Source organism: Mustelus asterias, chromosome 15 (assembly GCF_964213995.1).
Source record: "Mustelus asterias chromosome 15, sMusAst1.hap1.1, whole genome shotgun sequence".
In the NCBI taxonomy this organism is placed as follows: domain Eukaryota; kingdom Metazoa; phylum Chordata; class Chondrichthyes; order Carcharhiniformes; family Triakidae; genus Mustelus; species Mustelus asterias.
In genome coordinates this window covers 25079162-25101656 of record NC_135815.1, presented here as the reverse complement: position 1 = coordinate 25101656, position 22495 = coordinate 25079162, and the positions used below count along the sequence as shown (strand labels likewise).

Below are 22495 nucleotides of genomic sequence, written 5' to 3'. Positions count from 1 at the left end.
GACATGTCAGTGCTAACTATATCCCAGAACCTTGGATGAAATACCCCTTCTGGTGAACGCAATCCAAAGAGCAAATCAATTGAGTTGGAAATGTTGTGACATTGCACATGGTGCTGTGTTTATGCAGCGAGTGATGCAGGTGTTTGTGGTTGGGTAAAATGTAGCTTTGTTGTCACGTCTATGTAAAGTGATGTTTACCTTTTCATTTGAACTGTCATTTGTCTCATTTGTTTAATTTGCATTGGTTCTGATTCATGTTAAAGTAAAAGCCACTAAGAGTGGAATCTTGTTGATAGTGTCTTAGTTTGGGGATCGTTTAGTAAATTTGTTATTCTGGTTTAGAGGTCCACCACAGGGATCATAGCAATACGCGCAGTTACAAGTTGGTTTAATTTTATACAATTAGAGCTTTGACTTTCATAGTAATCACTCCCCTGCCACAATCAGTCAGCAAGGACAGTGTGCTTGAGTGGTGGACCATAAAGATATTGAACTCTGTGATGATTTTAGAGAGAGTTGGAATTGACAGCATTGATGTAGGTTACGTCACTACCTAGAGAGAAATGTAGTAATTGTGTTTATTTCCCTGCTTTTCTACTACTTAAAACATTGTCTTGGCTTGTTCGAACACGGTAAAATAACCATTTTTGTTTGTCAGATACACATTTTATTATGACTTGCTAATGGACCTAATGGACCTGGTCACGGATAGCAATAATCGTGAGGCACTTTTACATTTTTGGAAGAGTTACTCCCTCCCTGTTTATACATCCAATCAGCATCACTGTCCTGCAGGTCCCTGGTGAAAGATATACCAGCGAATTCAACAGCAACTTTTCAGATTTAAACAAGTGGGTTTCCATTGTTACTGGAACAAAGCAAGTCATCAACTTTAATGCTAATAACTGTAGCCATCAGAATGCAGAAGTTTTGAAACACTAAAGTGTCTTTGAAGACCCAAATTATCTACTTGGTTTAACAGAACTGGGGTAGTGGGGAGGAGAGCAAGGGAAGAGCAGAGCTTGCGTTTGTGGAAGAATAAATAAATGGGAGAGTATTCAAATTATGGTCACCAGCGATAGATATAAATTGGCATATTTTAGGCGGAAAGAACAGACAATGGAGATGATCCCTACAAAACCGAGGAGTCCAAATCTTTAAAAACAGATTTTCAGGTGGAAATTGAAACAAAATGGGACTCTGCATTTGACATGCAGGAACATTAAATGCAAAAACAAAGAGATGATGATTCATCTGTACAAAACCACATTTGAAATGCTGTGTGGGCTGGGATTCTCCCAAAAATAACTCCGTGCCCAACAGACAGGAAAACGGCACAGCCCAAGGGGCACCCCCTCCTTACCCCCAACCTCCTGAAGGGGGCCTCAGTGGCCTCTGACCCCACCAGGGTGAGCAGGCCTATTCCCTGTTGTTGGGAAGCAGTTGTAAACTGGTGGGGACCTCTCACAGCGGGGGGGGGGAAGAAACGGTAGCAAGCCTAGAGACTACCGCTTGGGCCCACTAAACATATTGAAAGTGAAATTTCAATATGCTAATTATGTGAAAAAAAGGCCCTGGGAGACTCGTGATCGGCCAGACGCAGTCGCGAGTCCCGCCAAAGGCCCCCTGCTGATGTCTCCTGGCCCGCTGTTCTACTCGAGCTACTCATGGACACCTCTTTATAGAAGTGATATTGGAACCATGGGAAAAGTGCTAAACAGTTCCACAAGAACAATACTTGCATGAAAGGTTGGGTGGTTGTGTAAGATTGAGGGAGAGAAAACTAGAGCAGTTGACTTTGGAACAAAAAAAAATTAAGAGATGATTTAACAGAATTTTAAAAAATTATCGAGGCAGATAATGAAAGATTTCTGTCCAGATCAAAGGGCACAAATTTGAAAATATTACAACCATAAAAGGGGATGTTAGAAATTAAATCATGTAAAGTGTTATTAGAATATGAGGTATTTTACAAGTTGCTCCTGAAACTTAAGTCAATTACAATTTCTGAAGCTAGAGAATCCAATTTTGTCTATAAGAATGAAGTTAATTTTTTTCAAGGGTTTTAATAGATTCAGAATGCAATGTATCCAATCACTGAAGCAGCAACCAATAAGGCAAATAAAATACTAAACTGTTTAGCCAGAAATAAAGAGTTAACATCAGAAGAGGTTATGCTTCGGTCTGGCCACTGTGTCTTGTGTTGTCAGTGGGAGACCAGAAAGATTCAGACTTTGAACGTAGTTCAAAGATTTTGAAGCTGATCACTAGCATCCGCTGACTGATTTATTAGGAGATTGGATGAACTTGGGTGTTCCAGCTATGAAAGAAGATTAAAATGAACTACTTGCCAAGAGTGATCAACAAATTACATTGACGTCTAACCAGAGTTTTGAAGGCAATAGTTTTCTTCTTCTGTGTTTACATTCTGATTTTCTTCAGAAGTTGTGTCTATCTCATGCGATGTGGGCAGTATACACTTTTGGTTTGCATGCATAATGACAGGCCAAATCCCTCCACCTGAACACAAAGCTCATGACTATCTAATTTCAATCTATCTTTACTTGTCGGTCTTTAATTAGGAATACTCAAAATAAAATTCTTTATCTCTCCCTCAGGTTCTCTGCGTGTCCCATCAACTGCCGCTTCCCGAATCGAGCTAGCCATGTCTGATGTGTCCGCCCAGAGCATCAGTGTGAAACATGCCCCCAAGCAGCTGTCCATCATTCTGGAGCAGATTTGGCTGCAGGCAGGTATGTGTGCAGATGTTTCGGTTGCTGTGGAACATGTTCAGTAACACAATTAACTGAATATTATAGCTTTCTCATTCGCAACAGTGACTGCACTTCAAAATAGTACCTCATTAGCTGTAAAACGCTTTAAAAAGACCTGAGTTCATAAGAAGCATTGTCCAGATGCAAGTCTGTCTTTTATTTTCCACAATCTGCAAATGCCCAATACAAAATTGAACAATATGGGCTATTTCATATTCATGCACAAAAGATCCATTTGCTTGACTGCAGTTTTGGAACCAAAACTTGTCATATTCATAGATTAATATAAAAAGCAAAGCGCTGTAAATCATTCTCTCTGCCTCTGAGTCATAATTGCAATGAAGTGTATTACCTAAGTTCTTCCTTGCCTTATCAAATTTCCAGTGAACAGATATTTATATATCTGATGATGTGGAAGAGTTAGCAAAATGAACAATTTTAATGAGTGAGGGAAGTAAGAACTCTTCCTCTACAGATGTTTGACAGCTTTGTCGGCTTGGTTTATATTCTTTAAAAACTGTTAGTGGTTAGGAAAGCCTTCAACTGTAAACTGTTTAGATGTTAAAATGAGTGTCTGAGAACCTGATGGGCTGAAGGTTGGCAATCATTTTCTTGAAAATATATATTTTTTCATTCCTGCAAACTACATTTTAAAATGGGCAGAGTGGAGAAAGAATCTAGAGTAACCTGTAACTTAACCATTCATAAAATAAACCCCTGTGTGAGTGTTAGAGGTGGTCATTTTCCAATAACCCACCCAACAAACCCATCAATATTAGGATTGTCAGTTGTTAAAGGATTGTTTAGCTGTAGAATAACAAATATGATTCCTTTGTTGGTAATTTTCTAAATATAAAAAAAATTGAGATATTGGTACGGCAAGGTGTCATTAATGGATATATGGAAACTGGCATTGTGTTTTTGGATGATGTTGCCAAAGGGCAGCTTGTAGATGAGAAATAAGAGAGGATCAAGAATAGATCATTGGGGTGCGGGGTGGACACCACAGATAACAGTGCAGAAGCAGGAAGAAACGCTATTGCAAGTGATACACTGGTTGTGACTTAATAGGAATGGCAAGTGCAGTCCTGTCCAATTGGAGATGGGAGGAGGATGATGTAGTCAACTATGTCACTGGCTGCAGGCAAGTTGAGAAGAATGAGGAGGGATAGTTTACCATAGAATACCTTCCAAAAAGGCCATTACGGTACACCCGGCACGGTAGCACAGTGGTTAGCACTGCTGCTTCACAGCTCCAGGGTCCCGGGTTCGATTCCTGGCTCGGGTCACTGTCTGTGTGGAGTTTGCACATTCTCCTCGTGTCTGCGTAGGTTTCCTCCGGGTGCTCCGGTTTCCTCCCACAGTCCAAAGATGTGCGGGTTAGGTTGATTGGCCAGGTTAAAAATTGCCCCTTAGAGTCCTCAGATGCGTAGGTTAGCGGGATTAGCGGGTAAATATGTGGGGGTAGGGCCTGGGTGGGATTGTGGTCAGTGCAGACTCGATGGGCCGAATGGCCTCCTTCTGCACTGTAGGGTTTCTATGATTTCTATGATACTGTGGCAGCTTTGTAAACCCGACTGTTGTTCCAGGGTAGATGAGTGCACATTTGGAAAGTAACAGCATGTTCAAGGACTTGTGGAAAGCAGTGAAAAGTTAGAGATGGGACAGTAGTTTGCAAGGACAGCTTAGTGACAAAGTCCATGACAGAACTGTGGGTGTACCTAGACCAAATGGACCGCATTTGGACCGCATGGTTCAAGAAGGCAGCTCACCACCACCTTCTCAAGGGCAATTAGGGATAGGCAATAAAAATGCTGACCTAGCCATTGATACATCCATCCCATGAAAAAAAAACAAAGAAGGTAGTTTGCACTAGGGAAAAGAAGCATTTGCATTTCACTATGACCCTGAATTACTGAGCAGTTTTTGCAAGAGAGAGCAGGACCTGATAGTAATTTACCTGGTCTAGTCAAATCTGACAGTCAATGGCTAAACCAGTTGTCCATCATATTCGCTTACCTCTGTGTGCCTAGGACTTGAAAAAAGCAGAAGGGGTCAAACCAGGGAAACGTCCAGGGTGAGAGAGATTAATGTTTTTAATGGGGGGTCACGGCATCAGAGCTGGAAGTGAGGCCACAATTGAGCAGACTGGTAGCTGCATAAACATTGCAATGAATGGAGAACCAAATGCTGGACGATAGGATTTTTGAAAGTGCAGTCGTACCGTCTGTGAATTGGGAGAGAGATTTTCTTTTCCAGGGCATACAGCAAAGAATACCTTGGGAAGATTATCACAAACGATGGAAGATGTGATGGTGAGATCTGTGGCGAATTGAGAAAGTCAAGACCAGTTTTGTCAGAATGAATGATGTGTAAACATCAAAGAAACTGAACCTGAATCTTAGGAAAAGAATGCTACATTCTGTCATCTATGTGTTATATGTTTTCAGAGACATGGACAACAAAGAGACAGTTTATAAGCTGAATATATTGGAGATTTTGATTTGATTTATTATTGTCACAAGTATTAGTATACAGTATTGTTTCTTACGTGCTATACAAGCAAAGCACACCATTCATAGAGAAGAAAAGGAGAGGGTGCAGAATGTAGTGTTACAGTTATAGCTAGGGTGTAGAGAAAGAGCAGCTTAATATATGGGAGGTCCATTCAAAAGTCTGATGGCAGGAGAGAAGAAGCTGTTCTTGAGTCGGTTGGTACATGATCTCAGACTTTTATATCTTTTTCCCGATGGAAGAAGGTGGGAAAGAATAAGTCCGGGGTGCGTGGGGTCCTTGATTATGCTGGCTGCTTTTCTGAGGCAGTGGGAACTGTAGATGGAGTCAATGGATGGGAGGCTAGTTTATGTGATGGACTGAGCTTCATTCATGACCCTTTGTAGTTTCTTACAGTCTTGGTCAGAGCAGGAGCCATACCAAGCTGTGATACATCCAGAAGGAATGCTTTCCGGAAAGATGTGGACATATAAGGAGAAGTTTAACATATCCTACACAGACAGACTTTTGAGAGGTTTGTAAACAAAGACAAGAATTTTGTTATCAGTGTGCCAGGAAATGGGATTCAGTAGAAGTTGACAAGGACATGAGCAATGAATGAGTGCCCCTAGCCAAACTGTTCCAGTACTGCTACAACACAGGCTTCTACCCAGCAATGTGGAAAATTGTCCAGATCTGTCCTGTACACAAGAAACAGAACAAATCCAACCCAGGCAATTACCTTCCCATCAGTCTACTCTCGATCATCAGCAAAGTGATGGAAGAGGTCACCAACAGTGCAATCAAGCAGCATCTGCTCAGCAATAACCTGCTCTCAGACACTCAGTTTAGATTCCACTAGGGTCACTCAGCTCCTGACTTCATTACAGTCTTGGTTCAAACATAGACAAAAGAGCAGAATGTCACAGGTGAGGTGAGAGTGATTGCCCTTGACATCAAAGCAGCATTTCACCGAGTATGGCATCAAAAAGCCCTGGCAAAACTGGAACCAATAGGTATCAAGGGGAAAACTCTCCGCTTGTTGGAGTCACATCTGGCACAAAGGAAGATGGTTGTGGTGGTTGGAGGTCAATCATTTCAGCTCCAGGACATCATTGCAGGAGTTCCTCAGGATAGTTTCCAGCACCATTCGCAACTCCTCAGATATTGAAGCAGTTAGTGTCCAAATGCAGCAAGACCTGGACAATATCCAGGCTTGGACTGACAAGTGGCAAGTAACATTGGCACCACACAAGTGCCAGGCAATGATCATCTCCAACAAGAGAGGATCTAACCATTGTCCCATGGCATTTGCTGAACCCCCCACTATCACTGAATCCCCCACTATTAACATTCTGAGAGTTACCATTGACTAGAAACTGAATTGGACTGGCCATATAAATATTGTGGCTACTAGAATATGATAAAGGCTGGGAATCCTGTAGTGAGTAACTCACCTCTGACCCCTAAAGCCTGCCCACCATCTACAAGGCATTAATCGGGCGTGTAATGGAATATTCTCCACTTTCCTGGATGTGTGCAACTCCAATAACACTCAAGAAGCTTGACACCATCCAGGACAAGGCTGCCTGCTTGATTGCTATCCCTTCCACAAACATTCAATTCATCCAGCACCCACCGACTAACAATGACTGCAGTGTGTAGCATCTACAAGATGCACTGCAGGAACTCACCAAGGTTCCTTGGGCAGCATTTTCCTAACCCGCGAGCTTTACCATCAAGAAGGATAAGAGCAGCAGATACCTGGGAACGCCACCACCTGGAGGTGCCTCTCCAAGCCACTTAGCATCCTGACTTGGAATTCCTTCATTGTCACTGGGTCAGAATTCTGAAATTCCCTCCGTAACAGCACTGTGCGTGTAAATATACATGATGTGGAGATGCCAGCGCTGGGCTAGAGTAAACACAGTAAGAAGTTTAACAACACCAGGTTAAAGTCCAACAGGTTTATTTGGTAGCAAATGCCACTGGCTTTCAGAGCGCTGCCCCTTCGTCAGGTGGAGTGGAGAAATGCTCACAAACAGGGCATACAGAGACACAAACTCAATTTCTCCACTCCAACTGACGAAGGGGCAGCGCTCCGAAAGCTAGTGGCATTTGCTCCCAAATAAGCCTGTTGGACTTTAACCTGGTGTTGTTAAACTTCTTACTGGGTGGACCTATACCTCAGGGAGTGCAGCGATTCAAGAAGACAGCTTACCACCTTCTGAAGGGCAAGAAGGGATGGGCAATAAAAGCTTGCCTGACCAGCGACATCCACATCCATAGAACCATAGAAAATTACAGCTCAGAAACAGGCCTTTTGGCCCTTCTTGTCTGTGCCGAACCATTTTATGCCTAGTCCCACTGACCTGCACTTGGACCATATCCCTCCACACCCCTCTCATCCATGAACCCGTCCAAGTTTTTCTTAAATGTTAAAAGTGACCCCACTTTACCACTTTATCCGGCAGCTCATTCCACACTCCCACCACTCTCTGCGTGAAGAAGCCCCCCCTAATATTCCCTTTAAACTTTTCTCCTTTCACCCTTAACCCATGCCCTCTGGTTGTTTTCTCCCCTAGCCTCAGCGGAAAAAGCCTGCTTGCATTCACTCTATCTATACCCATCAAAATCTTATACACCTCTATCAAATCTCCCCTCAATCTTCTACGCTCCAGGGAATAAAGTCCCAACCCATAGATGAATTTAAATAAAAACAGGACCCAAGTAAGGGAATAAAGGTGGGTGCAAGAAATATGGATGAATTGGAACTCAGGGTAACACCCATACAGTGCCCGTTATAACAGCATGTGTGCACAACACATGCCTCAGACAGGTTCCAATCCAGTTTTGAATTTGTGCAGTAATTGCTCAGTATTCACTCACTTTCATGCCACATGGTATTCGCTGTAAAAGAAATGTAGGTTAAAGCACTGCTTAGTGGATAACTGAACCATATAGCCAAGGATTACCTAGGGTTCAATCCCTCGTTTGAACTCCGTTAACTGATCTAAGCCTACATGGTTAAAGGAATGCTACACTTGAACTCCATCTTTCAGCAAAGGAGGGATGAAATTGGTCAAATCTTTATCCAGTGGCCCTTATCAAAAAATGCCTTGTGTGTTTTGATATTGGCTGAAGCTGGCATTCTCCTTGCTTGTGAAGCTCTCCTTGCTCATCATCTAGTCTGCTAGTACACACTTCCTGAGCTCACATAGATAAGCTAAGCGCTTGAATAAAGTAGGGGAGGGTTGGTTGCATTCACAGAGCGGTACCCAGCAAGTATCAACTTATTTAGAAGAGAAAGGAAAGAAAATTCAGGAGTGGGGGGGAATCTGCAGCATTACTGACATCCAGACACATTTAAAGGCAGCCTTTGCTTCCAATTTTCTTTGTTAAAGGCAGCTGATTTAACAATTGTGGTGGTTACAATGTTTGGTTTGCTAGGCCTGGATTGGCAAGGGTTAAGTGACGACTTCAGATAAATGATCATTGATAGTGCAGTAATTCAAATCCCTGTGCCCTTTTCAGATCCTGTGTTAAGACTTTTTACCTCTATTAGTGGCAAATTATTTGTTCAAGAAGGGGAGTAGAGACACCCCTGGTAATTATAGACCGGTGAGCCTTACTTCTGTTGTGGGCAAAGTTTTGGAAAGGATTATAAGAGATAGGATTTATAATAATCTAGAAAGGAATAATTTGATTAGGGATAGTCAACACAGTTTTGTGAAGGGTAGGTCGTGCCTCACAAACCCTATTGAGTTCTTTGAGAAGGTGACCAAAGAGGTGGATGAGGGTAAAGCAGTTGATGTGGTGTATATGGATTTCAGTAAAGCGTTTGATAAGGGTTCCCCACGGTAAGCTATTGCAGAAAATACGGACGCATGGGATTGAGGGTGATTTAGCGGTTTGGATCAGGAATTGGCTAGCTGTAAGAAGACAGAGGGTGGTGGTTGATGGGAAATGTTCATCCTGGAGCTCAGTTACTAGTGGTGTACTGCAAGGATCTGTTTTGGGGCCACTGCTGTTTGTCATTTTTATAAATGACCTGGATGAGGGCGCAGAAGGATGGGTTAGTAAATTTGCGGATGACACTAAAGTCGGTGGAGTTGTGGACAGTGCGGAAGGTTGTTGCAGGTTACAGAGGGACATAGATAAGCTGCAGAGCTGGGCTGAGAGGTGGCAAATGGAGTTTAATGCGGAAAAGTGTGAGGTGATTCACTTTGGAAGGAGTAACAGGATTACAGAGTACTGGACTAATGGTAAGATACTTGGTAGTGTGGATGAGCAGAGAGATCTCGGTGTCCATGTGCATAGATCCCTGAAAGTTGGCACTCAGGTTGATAGGGTTGTTAAGAAGGCGTACGGAGTGTTAGCTTTTATTGGTAGAAGGATTGAGTTTCGGAGCCATGAGGTCATGTTGCAGCTGTACAAAACTGTGGTGCGGCCGCACTTGGAGTATTGCCTACAGTTCTGGTCGCCGCATTATAGGAAGGATGTGAAAGCATCGGAAAGGGTGCAGAGGAGATTTACCAGGATGTTGCCTGGTATGGTGGGAAGGTCTTATGAGGAAAGGCTGAGGGACTTGAGGTTGTTTTCGTTAGAGAGAAGAAGGTTAAGAGGTGACTTAATAGAGGCATACAAGATGATCAGAGGATTAGATAGGGTGGATAGTGAGAGCCTTTTTCCTGGGATGGTGATGGCTAGCACGAGGGGACATGGCTTTAAATCGAGGGGTGATAGATATAGGACAGATATCAGAGGTAGGTTCTTCACTCAGAGAGTAGTAAGGACATGGAATGCCCTTACTGCAGCAGTCGTGGACTCGCCAACATTAAGGGCATTTAAATGGTCATTGGATAAACATCTGGATGATATTGGAATAGTATAGGTTAGATGGGCTTTAGATTGGTTTCACTGGTCGACGCAACATCGAGGGTCGAAGGGCCTGTACTGTGCTGTAATGTTCTATGTAATATGCAAGATCCTGGAAAATTTAAATGGTGCAGAAAAAAAGCACTTTCAAACGCAGATTACTGCAGCCTCCATAGATGACCAAATTTGGTAAGCAGCCTGATTGTTCAATGAGTACAGTGCTTGGCAAAGATCACTGATTCAGGAGGGAAGGACATAGTGCATTGTATTACGATGTTGGATGACTAATGTGTGCTACATAGAGAGAAAGGACATGAAGATGCACATTAAAAAGAGGCTTTTTAAAAAATAATAATCAATGCCCAGGTGTATATCTTTGGTTGATGCTTCATCAATTTTAATGAGATGCTGTAACTTCTAAATGAACCACCTCTGTGAAAATATGACACTGAGGGCTTCCACGTAAAGTGGGATAGAATGTAGCCTTCGGTTTTGTGACTGATTTCATATTGAGTCGAGACAGGACATAAAGGTCTTTCTTTTCTGAAGGTTTTAAAGATTCAAAGTGAAAAAAATTGGGATTGGTCTCAGTCCAACTCCCAATGGTAAAAATGCTCTCAAGGTTTGGCACTCTCTTGCATTCACTTGGCCATGTCACTCAGACAAGCCTTTTAAGAATAGGCACAGATGAGTTCACTGCTCAGAGCAGGGGGGAGTGGTACATTGTCAATGCAAATTAAGGATGCTGTGTGTTGCGTCTGCTTCAGATCTGTAAAGAGACATCCAATAAAGTTGCCAAATCCTCACTTCAGTGCTGAGATGGTTTAAAGTTTATTTATTCATGTTACAAGTAGGCTAACATAACACTGCAATGAAGTTATTATGAAAATCCCTAGTTGCCATACTCCAGCGCCTGCTCGGGTACACCGAGGGAGAATTTAGCATGGCTAATGCACCTAACCAGTACGTCTTTCAGACTGTGGGAGGAAGCCAGAGGAAAGACACAGGGAGAATGTGCAGACTCCGCACAGACAGTGACCCAAGCCAGGAATCGAACCTGGGTCCCTGGCGCTGTGAGACAGCAGTGCTAACCACTGTGCCACCGTGCTGCCCACGATGATGAGATGGAGCTGGATGATGGAAAAGAAAATGGCCTTCAACTGAACTCCTTTTGGGAAGTTAGGTAAACAACATTGAATGGGAACTCTCTACTTTCCTGCAATCACAACACTTCCTTTTCCTGGTGGAAGCACTTTGTCTGGAACATTAATGAACCAGCAAGACTTACAGAGAGCATAGTAGTGCTGAACTCCTGGGTATAATGAACATTAGGATTGAAAACTGTGCCTGAGTTCACAAACTATTCTTCACACTCCCAGCTGAAGAGTGAGGGCAAAAATATAAATTTACAAAAAAATTCTCATTGACTTTGACAGCTCTTTTCAACATTTTCTTTAATTCACTGCAGATACTTCACCTCCAGCTGAAGACATTAGAATGACAAATGAGCAAGACCTCGTCCAAAATGTCAGATTGATAGAATACCCAATTAAACAGTTTCAAGAACTTTCTTTAATGTAGGAAGAAAACGTTTGAAATGAAATCTTATTAGATTGGAAAATGCAATTCATTCCATAATATTCAAACTCTCTGGTTGAATAGCAATCTATCTATTGCTATCAATCAAGGTTGTCAACTAGGGTTGGACATATTCCTGATGACAGTTGGTCATATTAAAATGATCACATGGTGATTGCCTGTATTATCTTATAAAAGTTGGGTCCACTTTAGTTGAGTGTCTGTGCATCACAGAACTTTACCCAGCAAACAGTTAGTGTCTTGAACTGGGAGCAAAAGAAAAGAATAGGAAAAGAAAGCAAATTGGAACCTTTCACCATTTCAGCACTGCTCAGTTCGAGCACTGTTATCTCTGAGGCTCAAGCTGTGGTTGTTGGAGGTCAATCATCTTTGTCCCAGGACATCACTGCATGAGTCCCTCAGGGTAGTGTCCTAGGCCCAACCATCTTCAGCTGCTTCATCAATGGCCTTTCCTCCATCATAAGTCAGAATGGGGGTGTTCACTGATGATTGCGCAATGTTCAGCACCACTCACGAGTCCTCAGATACTGAAGCAGTCTGTGCCCATATGGAAGACCTGGACAAGATTCAGTCTTGGGCTGATCAGTGGTAAGTAACATTTGCATCACAAGTGCTAGGCAAAGGCCACCTCCAACAAGAGAGAATCTAACCATCTTCCCTTGACATTCAATTACATTGCCATCGCTGAATTCCTCTTTATCAACATCCTGGGAGTTACCATTGAGAGAAACTGCACTGGACCAGCCATGTAAATACTGTGGCTACAAGAATAGGTCAGAGACTGGGAATTCTGCAGTGAATAGCTCACCTCATGATTTCCCAAAGCCTGGCCACTATCTACAAGGCACAAGTGAGGAGTGTGATGGAATACTCACCACTTTTCCGTTTGAGTGCAGCTCCAAACAACTCTCAAGAAGCTTGACACCATCCAGGGCAAGAAGCCCACTTGATTGGCACCCTATCCACTATATTCAACATTCCAACAACCACATCAACACAGCAGTTTGTACCATCAACAAGATTTTACTGCAGGATCTCACAAGGCTCCTTCAACAGCACCTTTCAAACCCCTACCTCTACCACCAAGAAGGCAAGGGCAGCAGATGCATGGGAACACCACCACCTGCATGGCATACACCATCCTGACTTGGAACTATATCACCATTCCTTCACTGTCGCTGAGTCAAAATCCTGGCATTCCCTTTCTAACAACACTGTGGATGTACCTATTCACCAGATGGACTACAGCGGTTCAAGAAGGTAGCTTACCACCTTCTCAAGAACAATTAGGGATGGGCTGTAAACTCTGGCCTGGCCAGTGACACCCACGTCTCATGAAGGAATATCTTAAAAATTCTACCTCATATTTGTTCAATTAAGCAATGCACCACTGAGAAACCTGAACACAATTCAGATGAAAATCATTTTGCTGTTTGGTTACAATTTCCTTTCAAAAATTTGATTAATCAATATTGTTCACTTTTTTAAACTAGCTGAACTTTTTATCGAACTTGAAAGAACCAAAGAAGCTTCCTTCTGTATCCAAGAAGCGGCAAGTCTTTTCTCTGTGTCGCATGATGTACTGTTTATGCGTGGGAGGCTGGCAGAAGTGAGAGGAAACTTGAATGGAGCCAAGCACTTTTATGATGAGGCTCTTACCATGAATCCAAGAAGTGCAAAGATCATGGAACACTTGGTGAGTTATTTTTAATTGAACTGTTTAATGATGCTGGAAATTAATTCCCTTCTCTCCCCCCTTCTCCCAACACAACACACCATTCCCGCCCCCCCACCCCCTGCCCAAAACACACAGACAGTGCCCTCCTTTTTCCCAGGCCATTCTTGAAGGTGATACTCTGTAGTTTCACTGTGTCAGAAGGCCTATAACTAGCAAGCTGTTTCACAATGGGAGAACATTGTTGTTGCCTGCTATCCACATACATGCAATCTCCAGCCAAACCAACTAGGTAGTGATCCTGTCTGATTCTTTTTTTCTTGCTCCCTAGGGTATGATACACTGGGGACAATATTGGCATGTCCCCCCCACATGGGTCAGCTGGAGATAAATAAACTTCATAGACCTGGTACTGAATTTGTGACTGCAGATTCTGGGCAGTAAAACTAAACAAACTCTATTTAGCACAAAGCATGATAATAACTGGATACATATTCAATGTACTAATTTAGGTCAATGAAAATCAAATAACACTCAACAGATTGCCAATTAACTCTCAAGTCACACATTTCTGTAATTGAACAACTTGGGTTTTAGGACCAGAGATTTAATAATTCAGCAACATTTTGCAATGTTAGCTGAAGTTATCACTTGATTTGGTGTAATCAAAATGGAAATGAGTCCAACCTCCAGTTGGATTGGGTGGAAGTGGGGAATTTCTTTATCGCCATTTAACAGCGGCTGGTCTAATTAACCTGTGTTGGTTTTTCTCCTTCACGTGAAGTTGTCCCAGTGCTATCCGTCTTTTGAAACCAACGACAAGAATTTTAAAACCAAAGGTTTGCTTGGTTGTGAGTTGGTGTAGGTCAGCAAACAAAGGGATGATGCATGGATAGGACTGGCTATAAGTCAGGATATGTCAAACAGTTTTGGATGACCTCAAGTTCACAGAGGGTAGAATGTGGGAGGCCAGCTATTAGAACAGAATTTGGAGGTAACAAACACATGAAGGATGATTTCAGCAGCAGAAATGCTGATAGGGGGAAAAATTGGGCAATGCTACTGGAATAGAAATAGACAATCTTAGTGTTGGCATGGCTAAGTGGCTCGAAGCTTATCTTGGAGTCAAATATGAAACATCTAGTATAGTCTCAGACAGTTGCTGGGGGAGGGATGGAATACATAGCTAAGGATCAATGTTTGGAGGAGGGACCAAAGACAAAGGGCGGGACTTTCTGACCATTCCCCCCCAGTGGGATCTTCCAGCCCCTTTGACGTGGTAACCCACCATGTATTCCCTGGCGACAGAGGGTGCAAACAACAGGAAACCCTATTGACAGCAGCGGGACCAGAACATCCCACCGCTGGCTAATGGTGGGCCACCTCTACTGCTCAAAACACACTTTAATTTCTGGCACTTTGCGGGGTTAAAAAAGCAATGATTCAAATTTTTTGAAAGGAAATTGCAACCAAACAGTAAAAGGATTTTCATCTGAATTGTGTTCAGGTTTTACGGTGGTATATTGCGTGATCGAACAAATACAAGGTAGAATATTTAATTGGTGAACATTACTCCTAATCCAGTACTGGATGCCAGATGAACAGTTTTACAATTAGCATGTTTTCAGATGATGTCACTGAGGGACAGCATGTAGATGAGCAATGGGTGGAAGCCACCACTAGTTTTCTTGATTTGATTTGATTTATTATTGTCACATCTACTAGCATACAGTAAAAAGTATTGTTCCTTGCTTGTTATACGGACAAAGCATACTATTCATAGAGAAGGAAACAAGAGACTGCAGAATGTAGTGTTACAGTCATATCTAGGGTGTAGAAAAAGATCAACTTAATGCCAGTAATGCTTAGTAACGGTATACAAATGGGGTGAAAGTCATTGCAGGTGATAACAAAGAGATAATCCTAGAACCAGCTGACTAACACTGGACTGGCGTTGGAGAAAGATAATGTGTTCAACCATGTCAAAGTCTGCAGACAGGTAAAGAAGGGCCAAGTGGGATAAGTTCTGTTGCCACAATCACTTAGGATGTCATTTGTGATTTTGATAAGAACTGTTTCAGTACTGTGGCAGAAATCTGGTTGGAGGGAGTAACACATGGAGCTTTGGAAGGATGGAATCGGCCACAACATGTCCAAGGACGTTGGAGAGTAAAATAAGGATGGTGAGATTCATGGTTCTTTATTTTGATGAGCGGGATGTTATGACCCTGCTGCTGTCAACGGAGTTTCCTGTTGTTCGCACCCTCCGGTGCCGGGGAAGCCACGGAGTGTGGTTGCCATGTCCGATTTAAAAGGATGGCATGCAGTTGGGAAAAGATAGAGGTTACCTTTGTATTTCAGGAAGATTCTGGAACAGTGCACAGCTTCAGCAGATGAAAGGAGGTAATAATAGCGCTTTTGTATAGTTCAACCAAATCTGGACTGAATGGATAAATCAGTTGTCACAACATCCTTTCAAATCTGCATCCCTTGGACTTAAGAAAACACTGATGAGGATCTTAAAGCTCAAAAAGGTACCGCACAAAAGGCTATTTAATAATTAAGAGTCCGTGGTGTTTGGGGTAGCATATTAGCTTGGATACAGGATTGGCTAACCGATAGAAGACAGAGTTGGGATAAGAGGGGCATTTCAGGATGGCAGCCTGTAACTAGTAGAATGTCACAGGAATCAGTGCTGGGACCACAATTAATATTAATGAGTTGGACGAGGGAAGCGAATGTACTACTGCCAAGTTTGCAGCTGACACAAAAATAGGCAGGAAGGCAAGTGGTAAGGATGGCACAAAGAGTCTACAGAGGGATTATAGACAGGTTAAGAGAGTGAGCAGAAACTTGGCAGATGGAACATAATGTAGGAAAATGTGAAGTTAGGCACTTTGTTAGGAAGAATAAAGGAGCTGAATATTATTTAAATGGCAAAAGACTGCAGAAAGCTGAAGCACAGAAGGATTTGTGGTCCGTGTGCATAAATCACAAAAAGCTAGCATGCAAGTTCAGCAGGTAATAGGGAAAGCAAGTGGAATGTTGGCCTTTATTTCAAAAAGAATGGAATATAAAAATGTGGGAAGTTTTGCTAAACTATACAAGGCATTAGTTAGACCACTTGTGGAATACTGTGAACAGTTTTGGTCTCCTTATCTGAGAAAAAGGATGGTGGGCATTAGGGTTGATCCTGGCTATGGAGGGATTTTCTTATGAGGAGAGGTTGAGCAGTTTGGGCCTTTACTCATTGAAGTTTAAAAAGGTGAGAGGTGACCTCATTGAGACATATAGGATTCTCGGGGTGCTTTACAGGGTAGATGCTTTGTTTCAAGAACAAAGAACAGTACAGCACAGGAACAGACCCTTTGGCCCTCCAAGCCTGCGCCAATCACGTTTACCTATCTAGACTAACCGCTTATATCCCACTATTCCTTGTCTGTTCATATGTCTGTCCAGATAAGCCTTAAATGTCGCTAACATGTCTGCCACAACCACCTCACTTTGCAATGCATTCCAGGCCCCCGCCACTCTCTCTGTGTAAAAACCTTCCCCTGCACATCTCCACTGAACCTTTTCCCCCCTTATCTTGAACTTGTGCCACCTTGTAATTGTCATTTCTGCCCTGGGAAAAATCTTCCAACTGTTCACCCTATCTATACCCATCATAATTTTATAAACTTCTATCAGGTCGCCCCTCAGCCACCGTCTTTCCAGGGAAAACAATCCCAGTTTATTCAATCTCTCCTCATAGCTAATACCCTTCATACCAGGCAACATCTTGGTAAACCTTTTCTGTACTCCCTCCAAAGCCTTCATGTCCTTCTGGTAGTGTGGCAACAAGAATTGGACACAGTATTCCAAATGTGGCCTAACCAACGTTTTATATAACTGTAACATAATTTGCCAATTTTTATACTCTATGTCCCGGCCAATGAAGGTAAGCATGCCATATGCTTTCTTCACCACCTTTTCCACCTGTGCTGCCACTTTTGAGGATCTGTGGACCTGTGTCTATGCTCCTGATGGTTCTGCCATTTATTTTATAGCTCCCACCTGAATTGGATCTACCAAATGCATTACCTCGCATTTGTCCAGATTAAATTCCACCTGCCATTTCTCTTCCCAATTTTCCAGCCTATCTATACCCTGCTGTATTCTCTGACAATCTTCATCACTATCTACGATTCCGCCAATCTTAGTATCATCTGCAAACTTGCTAATCAGACCAGCTACGTTTTCTTCCAAGTCATTTATTTATATATATTACAAACAGCAGAGGTCCCAGCACTGATCCCTGTGGAACACTACTAGTTACAGTCCTCCATTCAGAAAAACACCTTTTCACCACTATCCTGTCTTCTATGGCCAAGTCAGTTCTGAATCCATCTAGCTAGTTCACCCCTGATCCCGTGAGATTTAATCTTTTGCACCAGCCTGCCATGAGGGACCTTGTTGAATGCTTTATTAAAGTCCATGTAGACAACATCCACAGCCCTTCTCTCGTCTCTCATTTTTGTCACCACCTCAAAAAACTCAAGTAAATTAGTGAGACATGACCTCCCTCGTACAAAACCATGCTATCTGTCGCTTCCCTCCGTGGGACCAGAGTCCAGGACCAGAAGCATAATCTCTAGTGGAAGGAGCCACTCATTTAAGGCAGCGATCAGTTGGAACTTCTTCTCCCGGTGGGTTATAAATTTGTGGAATTCTTTACCGCTGGGGAAGCTGAGTCGCTAAGTATGTTCAAGGCTGAGATTGATTTTTAATCAGTAAGGGGATCAGTGGTTATGGGGATAAGGTGGGAAAGTGGAGTTGAGGATTATCATATCAGATCAGTCATGATCTCATTGAATGCCAGAGCATACTCGATGGGCCAAATGGCCTACTTCTGCTCCTATGTCTTATGGTCCTATATGTCTAACCAATTATTAAATGTTTGTGAGCTCTGTGCTACCATCTGTAACTCCAATAGTATATTTTACAGCTTTGCAAACCTCTGTGTAGAAAACATGCTTGTTCCATCTGTCCTAAATCTGTTGCATTTACATTTATCTAGACCCCTCAACAATAGGAAATAGTCTGTTTTAATCTACTGTGTTCAGTTGTTTTGTAGTTTTGAACACTTCTATCAATTAACCCCATGATCCTCAAAAACTGTTCAAGTTTTTCTTTGCATTTGTGTTTCTTTATACCAAGCAGCATCCTGTAGCTCAATATTCCTCCTATAATATAGACCCCAAACTTGCATACACACCCCTCCACTTGAGATCTTCATAAGGTTTTATATAGATGCACCTTTACACCTCAATATTTATATTCTGAACCCCTTGCCATAAAATCCAACATTCAATTAGCTTTTAACTTGAGGTGCTGCTTATGAAGCTCTTTTGAACCTGAACACCAAATTCCCAAGAGTTGAGGGAGCAGCAAGTGATCTCAGCACCTTAAATTTGAATTATTTTATTTATTTGTTTTCAGTGGATGCAGCGAGGGTAATCTTGCAGCATGCTGCTGTGCAGAGGACCTGGGTGTCCTTGTGCATGAATCACAAAAAGTTGGTTTGCAGCTGCAGCAGGTAATTAAGAAGGCAAATGGAGTTTTGTCTTTCATTGTGAGAGGGATGGAGTTTAAAAACAGCGAGCTTATGTTGCAGCTATATAAGGTGCTGGTGAGGTCACATCTGGAGTACTGTGTACAGTTTTGGTCTCCTTACTTGAGAAAGGATATACTGGCACTGGAGGGAGTGCAGAGGAGATTCACTAGGTTAATTCAGAATTGAGAGGGTTGGCTTATGAGGAGAGACTGAGTAGACTGGGGCTATACTCATTAGAATTCAGAAGAATGAGGGAAAATCTTATAGAAACATATAAGATTATGAGGGGAATAGATGAGATAGAAGCAGGGAAGTTGTTTCCACTGGCGGGTGAAACTAGAACTAGGGGGTGTGGTCTCAAAATAAGGGGGAGCAGATTTAGGACTGAACTGAGGAAGAACTTTTCACACAAAGGGTTGTGAATCTGTGGAATTCCCTGCCCCGTGAAGCAGTTGAGGCTACCTCATTGAATGTTTTTAAGGCAAGGACAGATAAATTTTTGAGCAGTAAAGGAATTAAGGGTTATAGTGAGCGGGCAGGTAAGTGGAGCTGAGTCCACAAAAAGATCAGCCATGATCTTATTGAATGGCGGAGCAGGCTCGAGATGGCCTACTCCTGCTCCTAGTTCTTATGTTCTTATTATGTTCTTAATCTCAGTAATATGTAGTAGGATTTTAGGTTTTCTTTGTGAAAAGTTCTTGCATTTGCGCGAGCATGTGGGCATGTAAATGTTTGCGGAGGTTGAATGAGGTCTGTATAATTATCAAGTTATTTAAGTACCCAGCCCATTGACAATTGAAATAAACTGCTTGCCTGTGGCTGATTTGAAAAAATAATCTGTTTGTTTGCTTGTTAACATAAGCTGAAGTGCTACCATTATAGCATAATTGATCCTTGACTGCTTTCCACAACCTATCATTATCACAGAGGGGTTCTAACTTTGATTGACAACTCAGAGGTCATTAATTGTCCTTGTGGGTTTATGATTACAAATGTTTATTTTTATAAGGGATTAAGTACTTGAGAGGATTTAAATGTATTGAATGGTATTTCTTGAATGAGGGCTTTGAGAGTAATCAATATTTAGAACTTTGTTTTATCCCATCTCAGCATGGCGCCTGAGGTTTGCTCATGGTGGATACTGGGTCAGTTTGCATGGGGTGTGTAAGGGCAAAGGGTAGTGAATGGGCATGGCATGAATTGACAAGTTGACATAGGAAAAATGAAGGATAAAGAGGATGGGTGGGCTGTCATGAGTTGGCATTTATCGGCATTTGAAGTGGGTGGGGGTAATAAGAGGTGAAGGCTAGAGGCCTAATGTTTAAGAAAACGACTGAGATAAGTCCCAGAGAACTGAGGCAGGCCTTTTAAATGGCTCGACTGGTAGTTCCTGTGGCCTTCTCCAAGACATTTCCCAGTATGATTCCAGTAATTGGGGATTTTATCTGCTAGGTTAGGTTTGAGAAGCTGGGGTTATTCTCCTTGGAACTAAGGAGATTGAAGGGAGATTTGATCATGGTGTTCAGTATTATAGGTAACGTGGGCAAAGAACTGTTCTCATGAGTTGGTTGTGTAAGGACTTGGGAACACAGATTTAAGGCTTTGGGCAAGAAATGCAGGGGAAATGTGAGGAAGAACTTTTTTACACTGCATGGTAACGACCAGGAGGATGCTGGAAGTGGAGGGTGTGAATGATTTTGAAAGGAAATTGAATTAGCACTTCTTGGAATTAAACTTGCAGGGCTATGTGGGTAGAGTGGGGGAATGGGTCTGACTGTATTGCTCTTCAGAGAGCTGGCATGGACTTGATGGGCCAAATAGCTGCCTCCTGTGCCATTATCATTTGTTACTGATAACATTTTTCAAATGAAACATGTTTTGAGTTATAATGTAAAAGTTGGATAAATTGCCAAGGAGGTGCACTATTGAAGACAGTAGGCACTCGTGGAACTGTACCTTAATGGGGATCAACTGTGAATGTCTGAAAACTGCAGGAGAAGCAAGAAATGAGACAAATTCACAGCAGGTCCATCAGCATTTGGGATAAGAGAAAAGTTAATGTTTTGGACAGGATCACTCGTCGGAACTAAAACCTTTCATCAGAACTAAAACTTTTCATCAGAATCTTAAAGTCATGTTCTCTTTCAGTTATTGACTGACCTGATCTGAATTTCTATTTATTTTAATGAATTTGTTTTAAATTCAAAATTTATTTTGAAATATAAATGGTCATGGCATTAAAAAAATTATTATTTCCCTCAAAAGAGTTAACAAAGAAAATTACAGCACAGGAACAAGGCCTTCAGCCCTCCAAGCCTGCACTGACCATGCTGCCCAACTGAACTAAAACCCCCTACCCTTCCGGGGACCATATCCCTCTATTCCCATTCTATTCATGTATTTGTCAAGACGCCACTTAAAATCCACTACCGTATCCGCTTCCACTACCTCCCCCGGCAGCGAGTTCCAGGCACCCACCACCCTCTGTGTAAAACATCTGCCTCGTACATCTCCTTTAAACCTTGCCCCTTGCACCTTAAACCTGTGCCCCCTAGTAATTGACTCTTCCACCCTGGGAAAAAGCTTCTGACTATCCACTCTGTCCATGCCTCTCATAATCTTGTAGACTTCTATCAGGTCACCCCTCAACCTCCGTCATTCCAGTGAGAACAGACCAAGTTTCTCCAACCTCTCTTCATAGCAAATGCCCTCCATGTCCGGCAACATCCTGGTAAACCTTTTCTGTACTCTCTCCAAAGCCTCCACACCTTTCTGGTAATGTGGTGACCAGAATTGAACACTATATTCCAAGTGCGGCCTAACTAAGGTTCGATAAAGCTGCAACATGACTTGCCAATTTTTAAACTCAGTGCCCCGGCCGATGAAGGCAAGCATGCCGTATGCCTTCTCGACTACCTTCTCCACCTGCATTGCCACTTTCAGTGACCTGTGTACCTGTACATCCAGATCCCTTTGCCTATCAATATTCTTAAGGGTTCTGCCATTTACTGTATATTTCCTATCTGCATTAGACGATTAAAGTTAGTAGAACTTCTGACATATTTTGTGACACCAAAGTCATTCAGCCTTCAGCCCCTGCTGTGAGAACTCTCTGTTTGACAGCTCAGTACAATCAGGTAAAATTTGAAGAAACAGGGAAAGGAGATTGCTACTGATTAATTTTTTAAGGGCAGCTCCCACATCACACTGCCCATCTACATCTCTACGGTCATTTAATTTATCTGACTCACCCCTGTTTAATTTGTTTTAGTGAATTAGCTAATCCTTTCCGTTAGTAGGTCAGTGAAGTTTACATAAAAACCCTATTAGTCAATATATTTTGCTTGACTGATATAACCATCCTATGAGTGCCTTTGATATTTGGGTCATGAAACTGTCTTCAAAGGACTGAATTTCAGCAGCATTTTGATCTGCTAATTGTACATTCTTATAGATTTGAGTCTTCTGAAGTGATTTATA

At 42.3% G+C, this 22495-nt stretch overlaps 1 protein-coding gene across 1 annotated transcript in view; it reads left to right on the top strand.

The window, feature by feature from the left end:
• The window catches only part of LOC144504409 (tetratricopeptide repeat protein 7A-like), a 272644-nt gene that overhangs the window by 179853 nt on the left and 70296 nt on the right, over positions 1-22495 (top strand). The window contains exons 18-19 of the mRNA XM_078229665.1: positions 2619-2753; positions 13238-13440. Of these exons, the coding sequence (XP_078085791.1) occupies positions 2619-2753; positions 13238-13440 (338 nt within the window). The remainder of the gene's footprint in view (positions 1-2618; positions 2754-13237; positions 13441-22495) is intronic.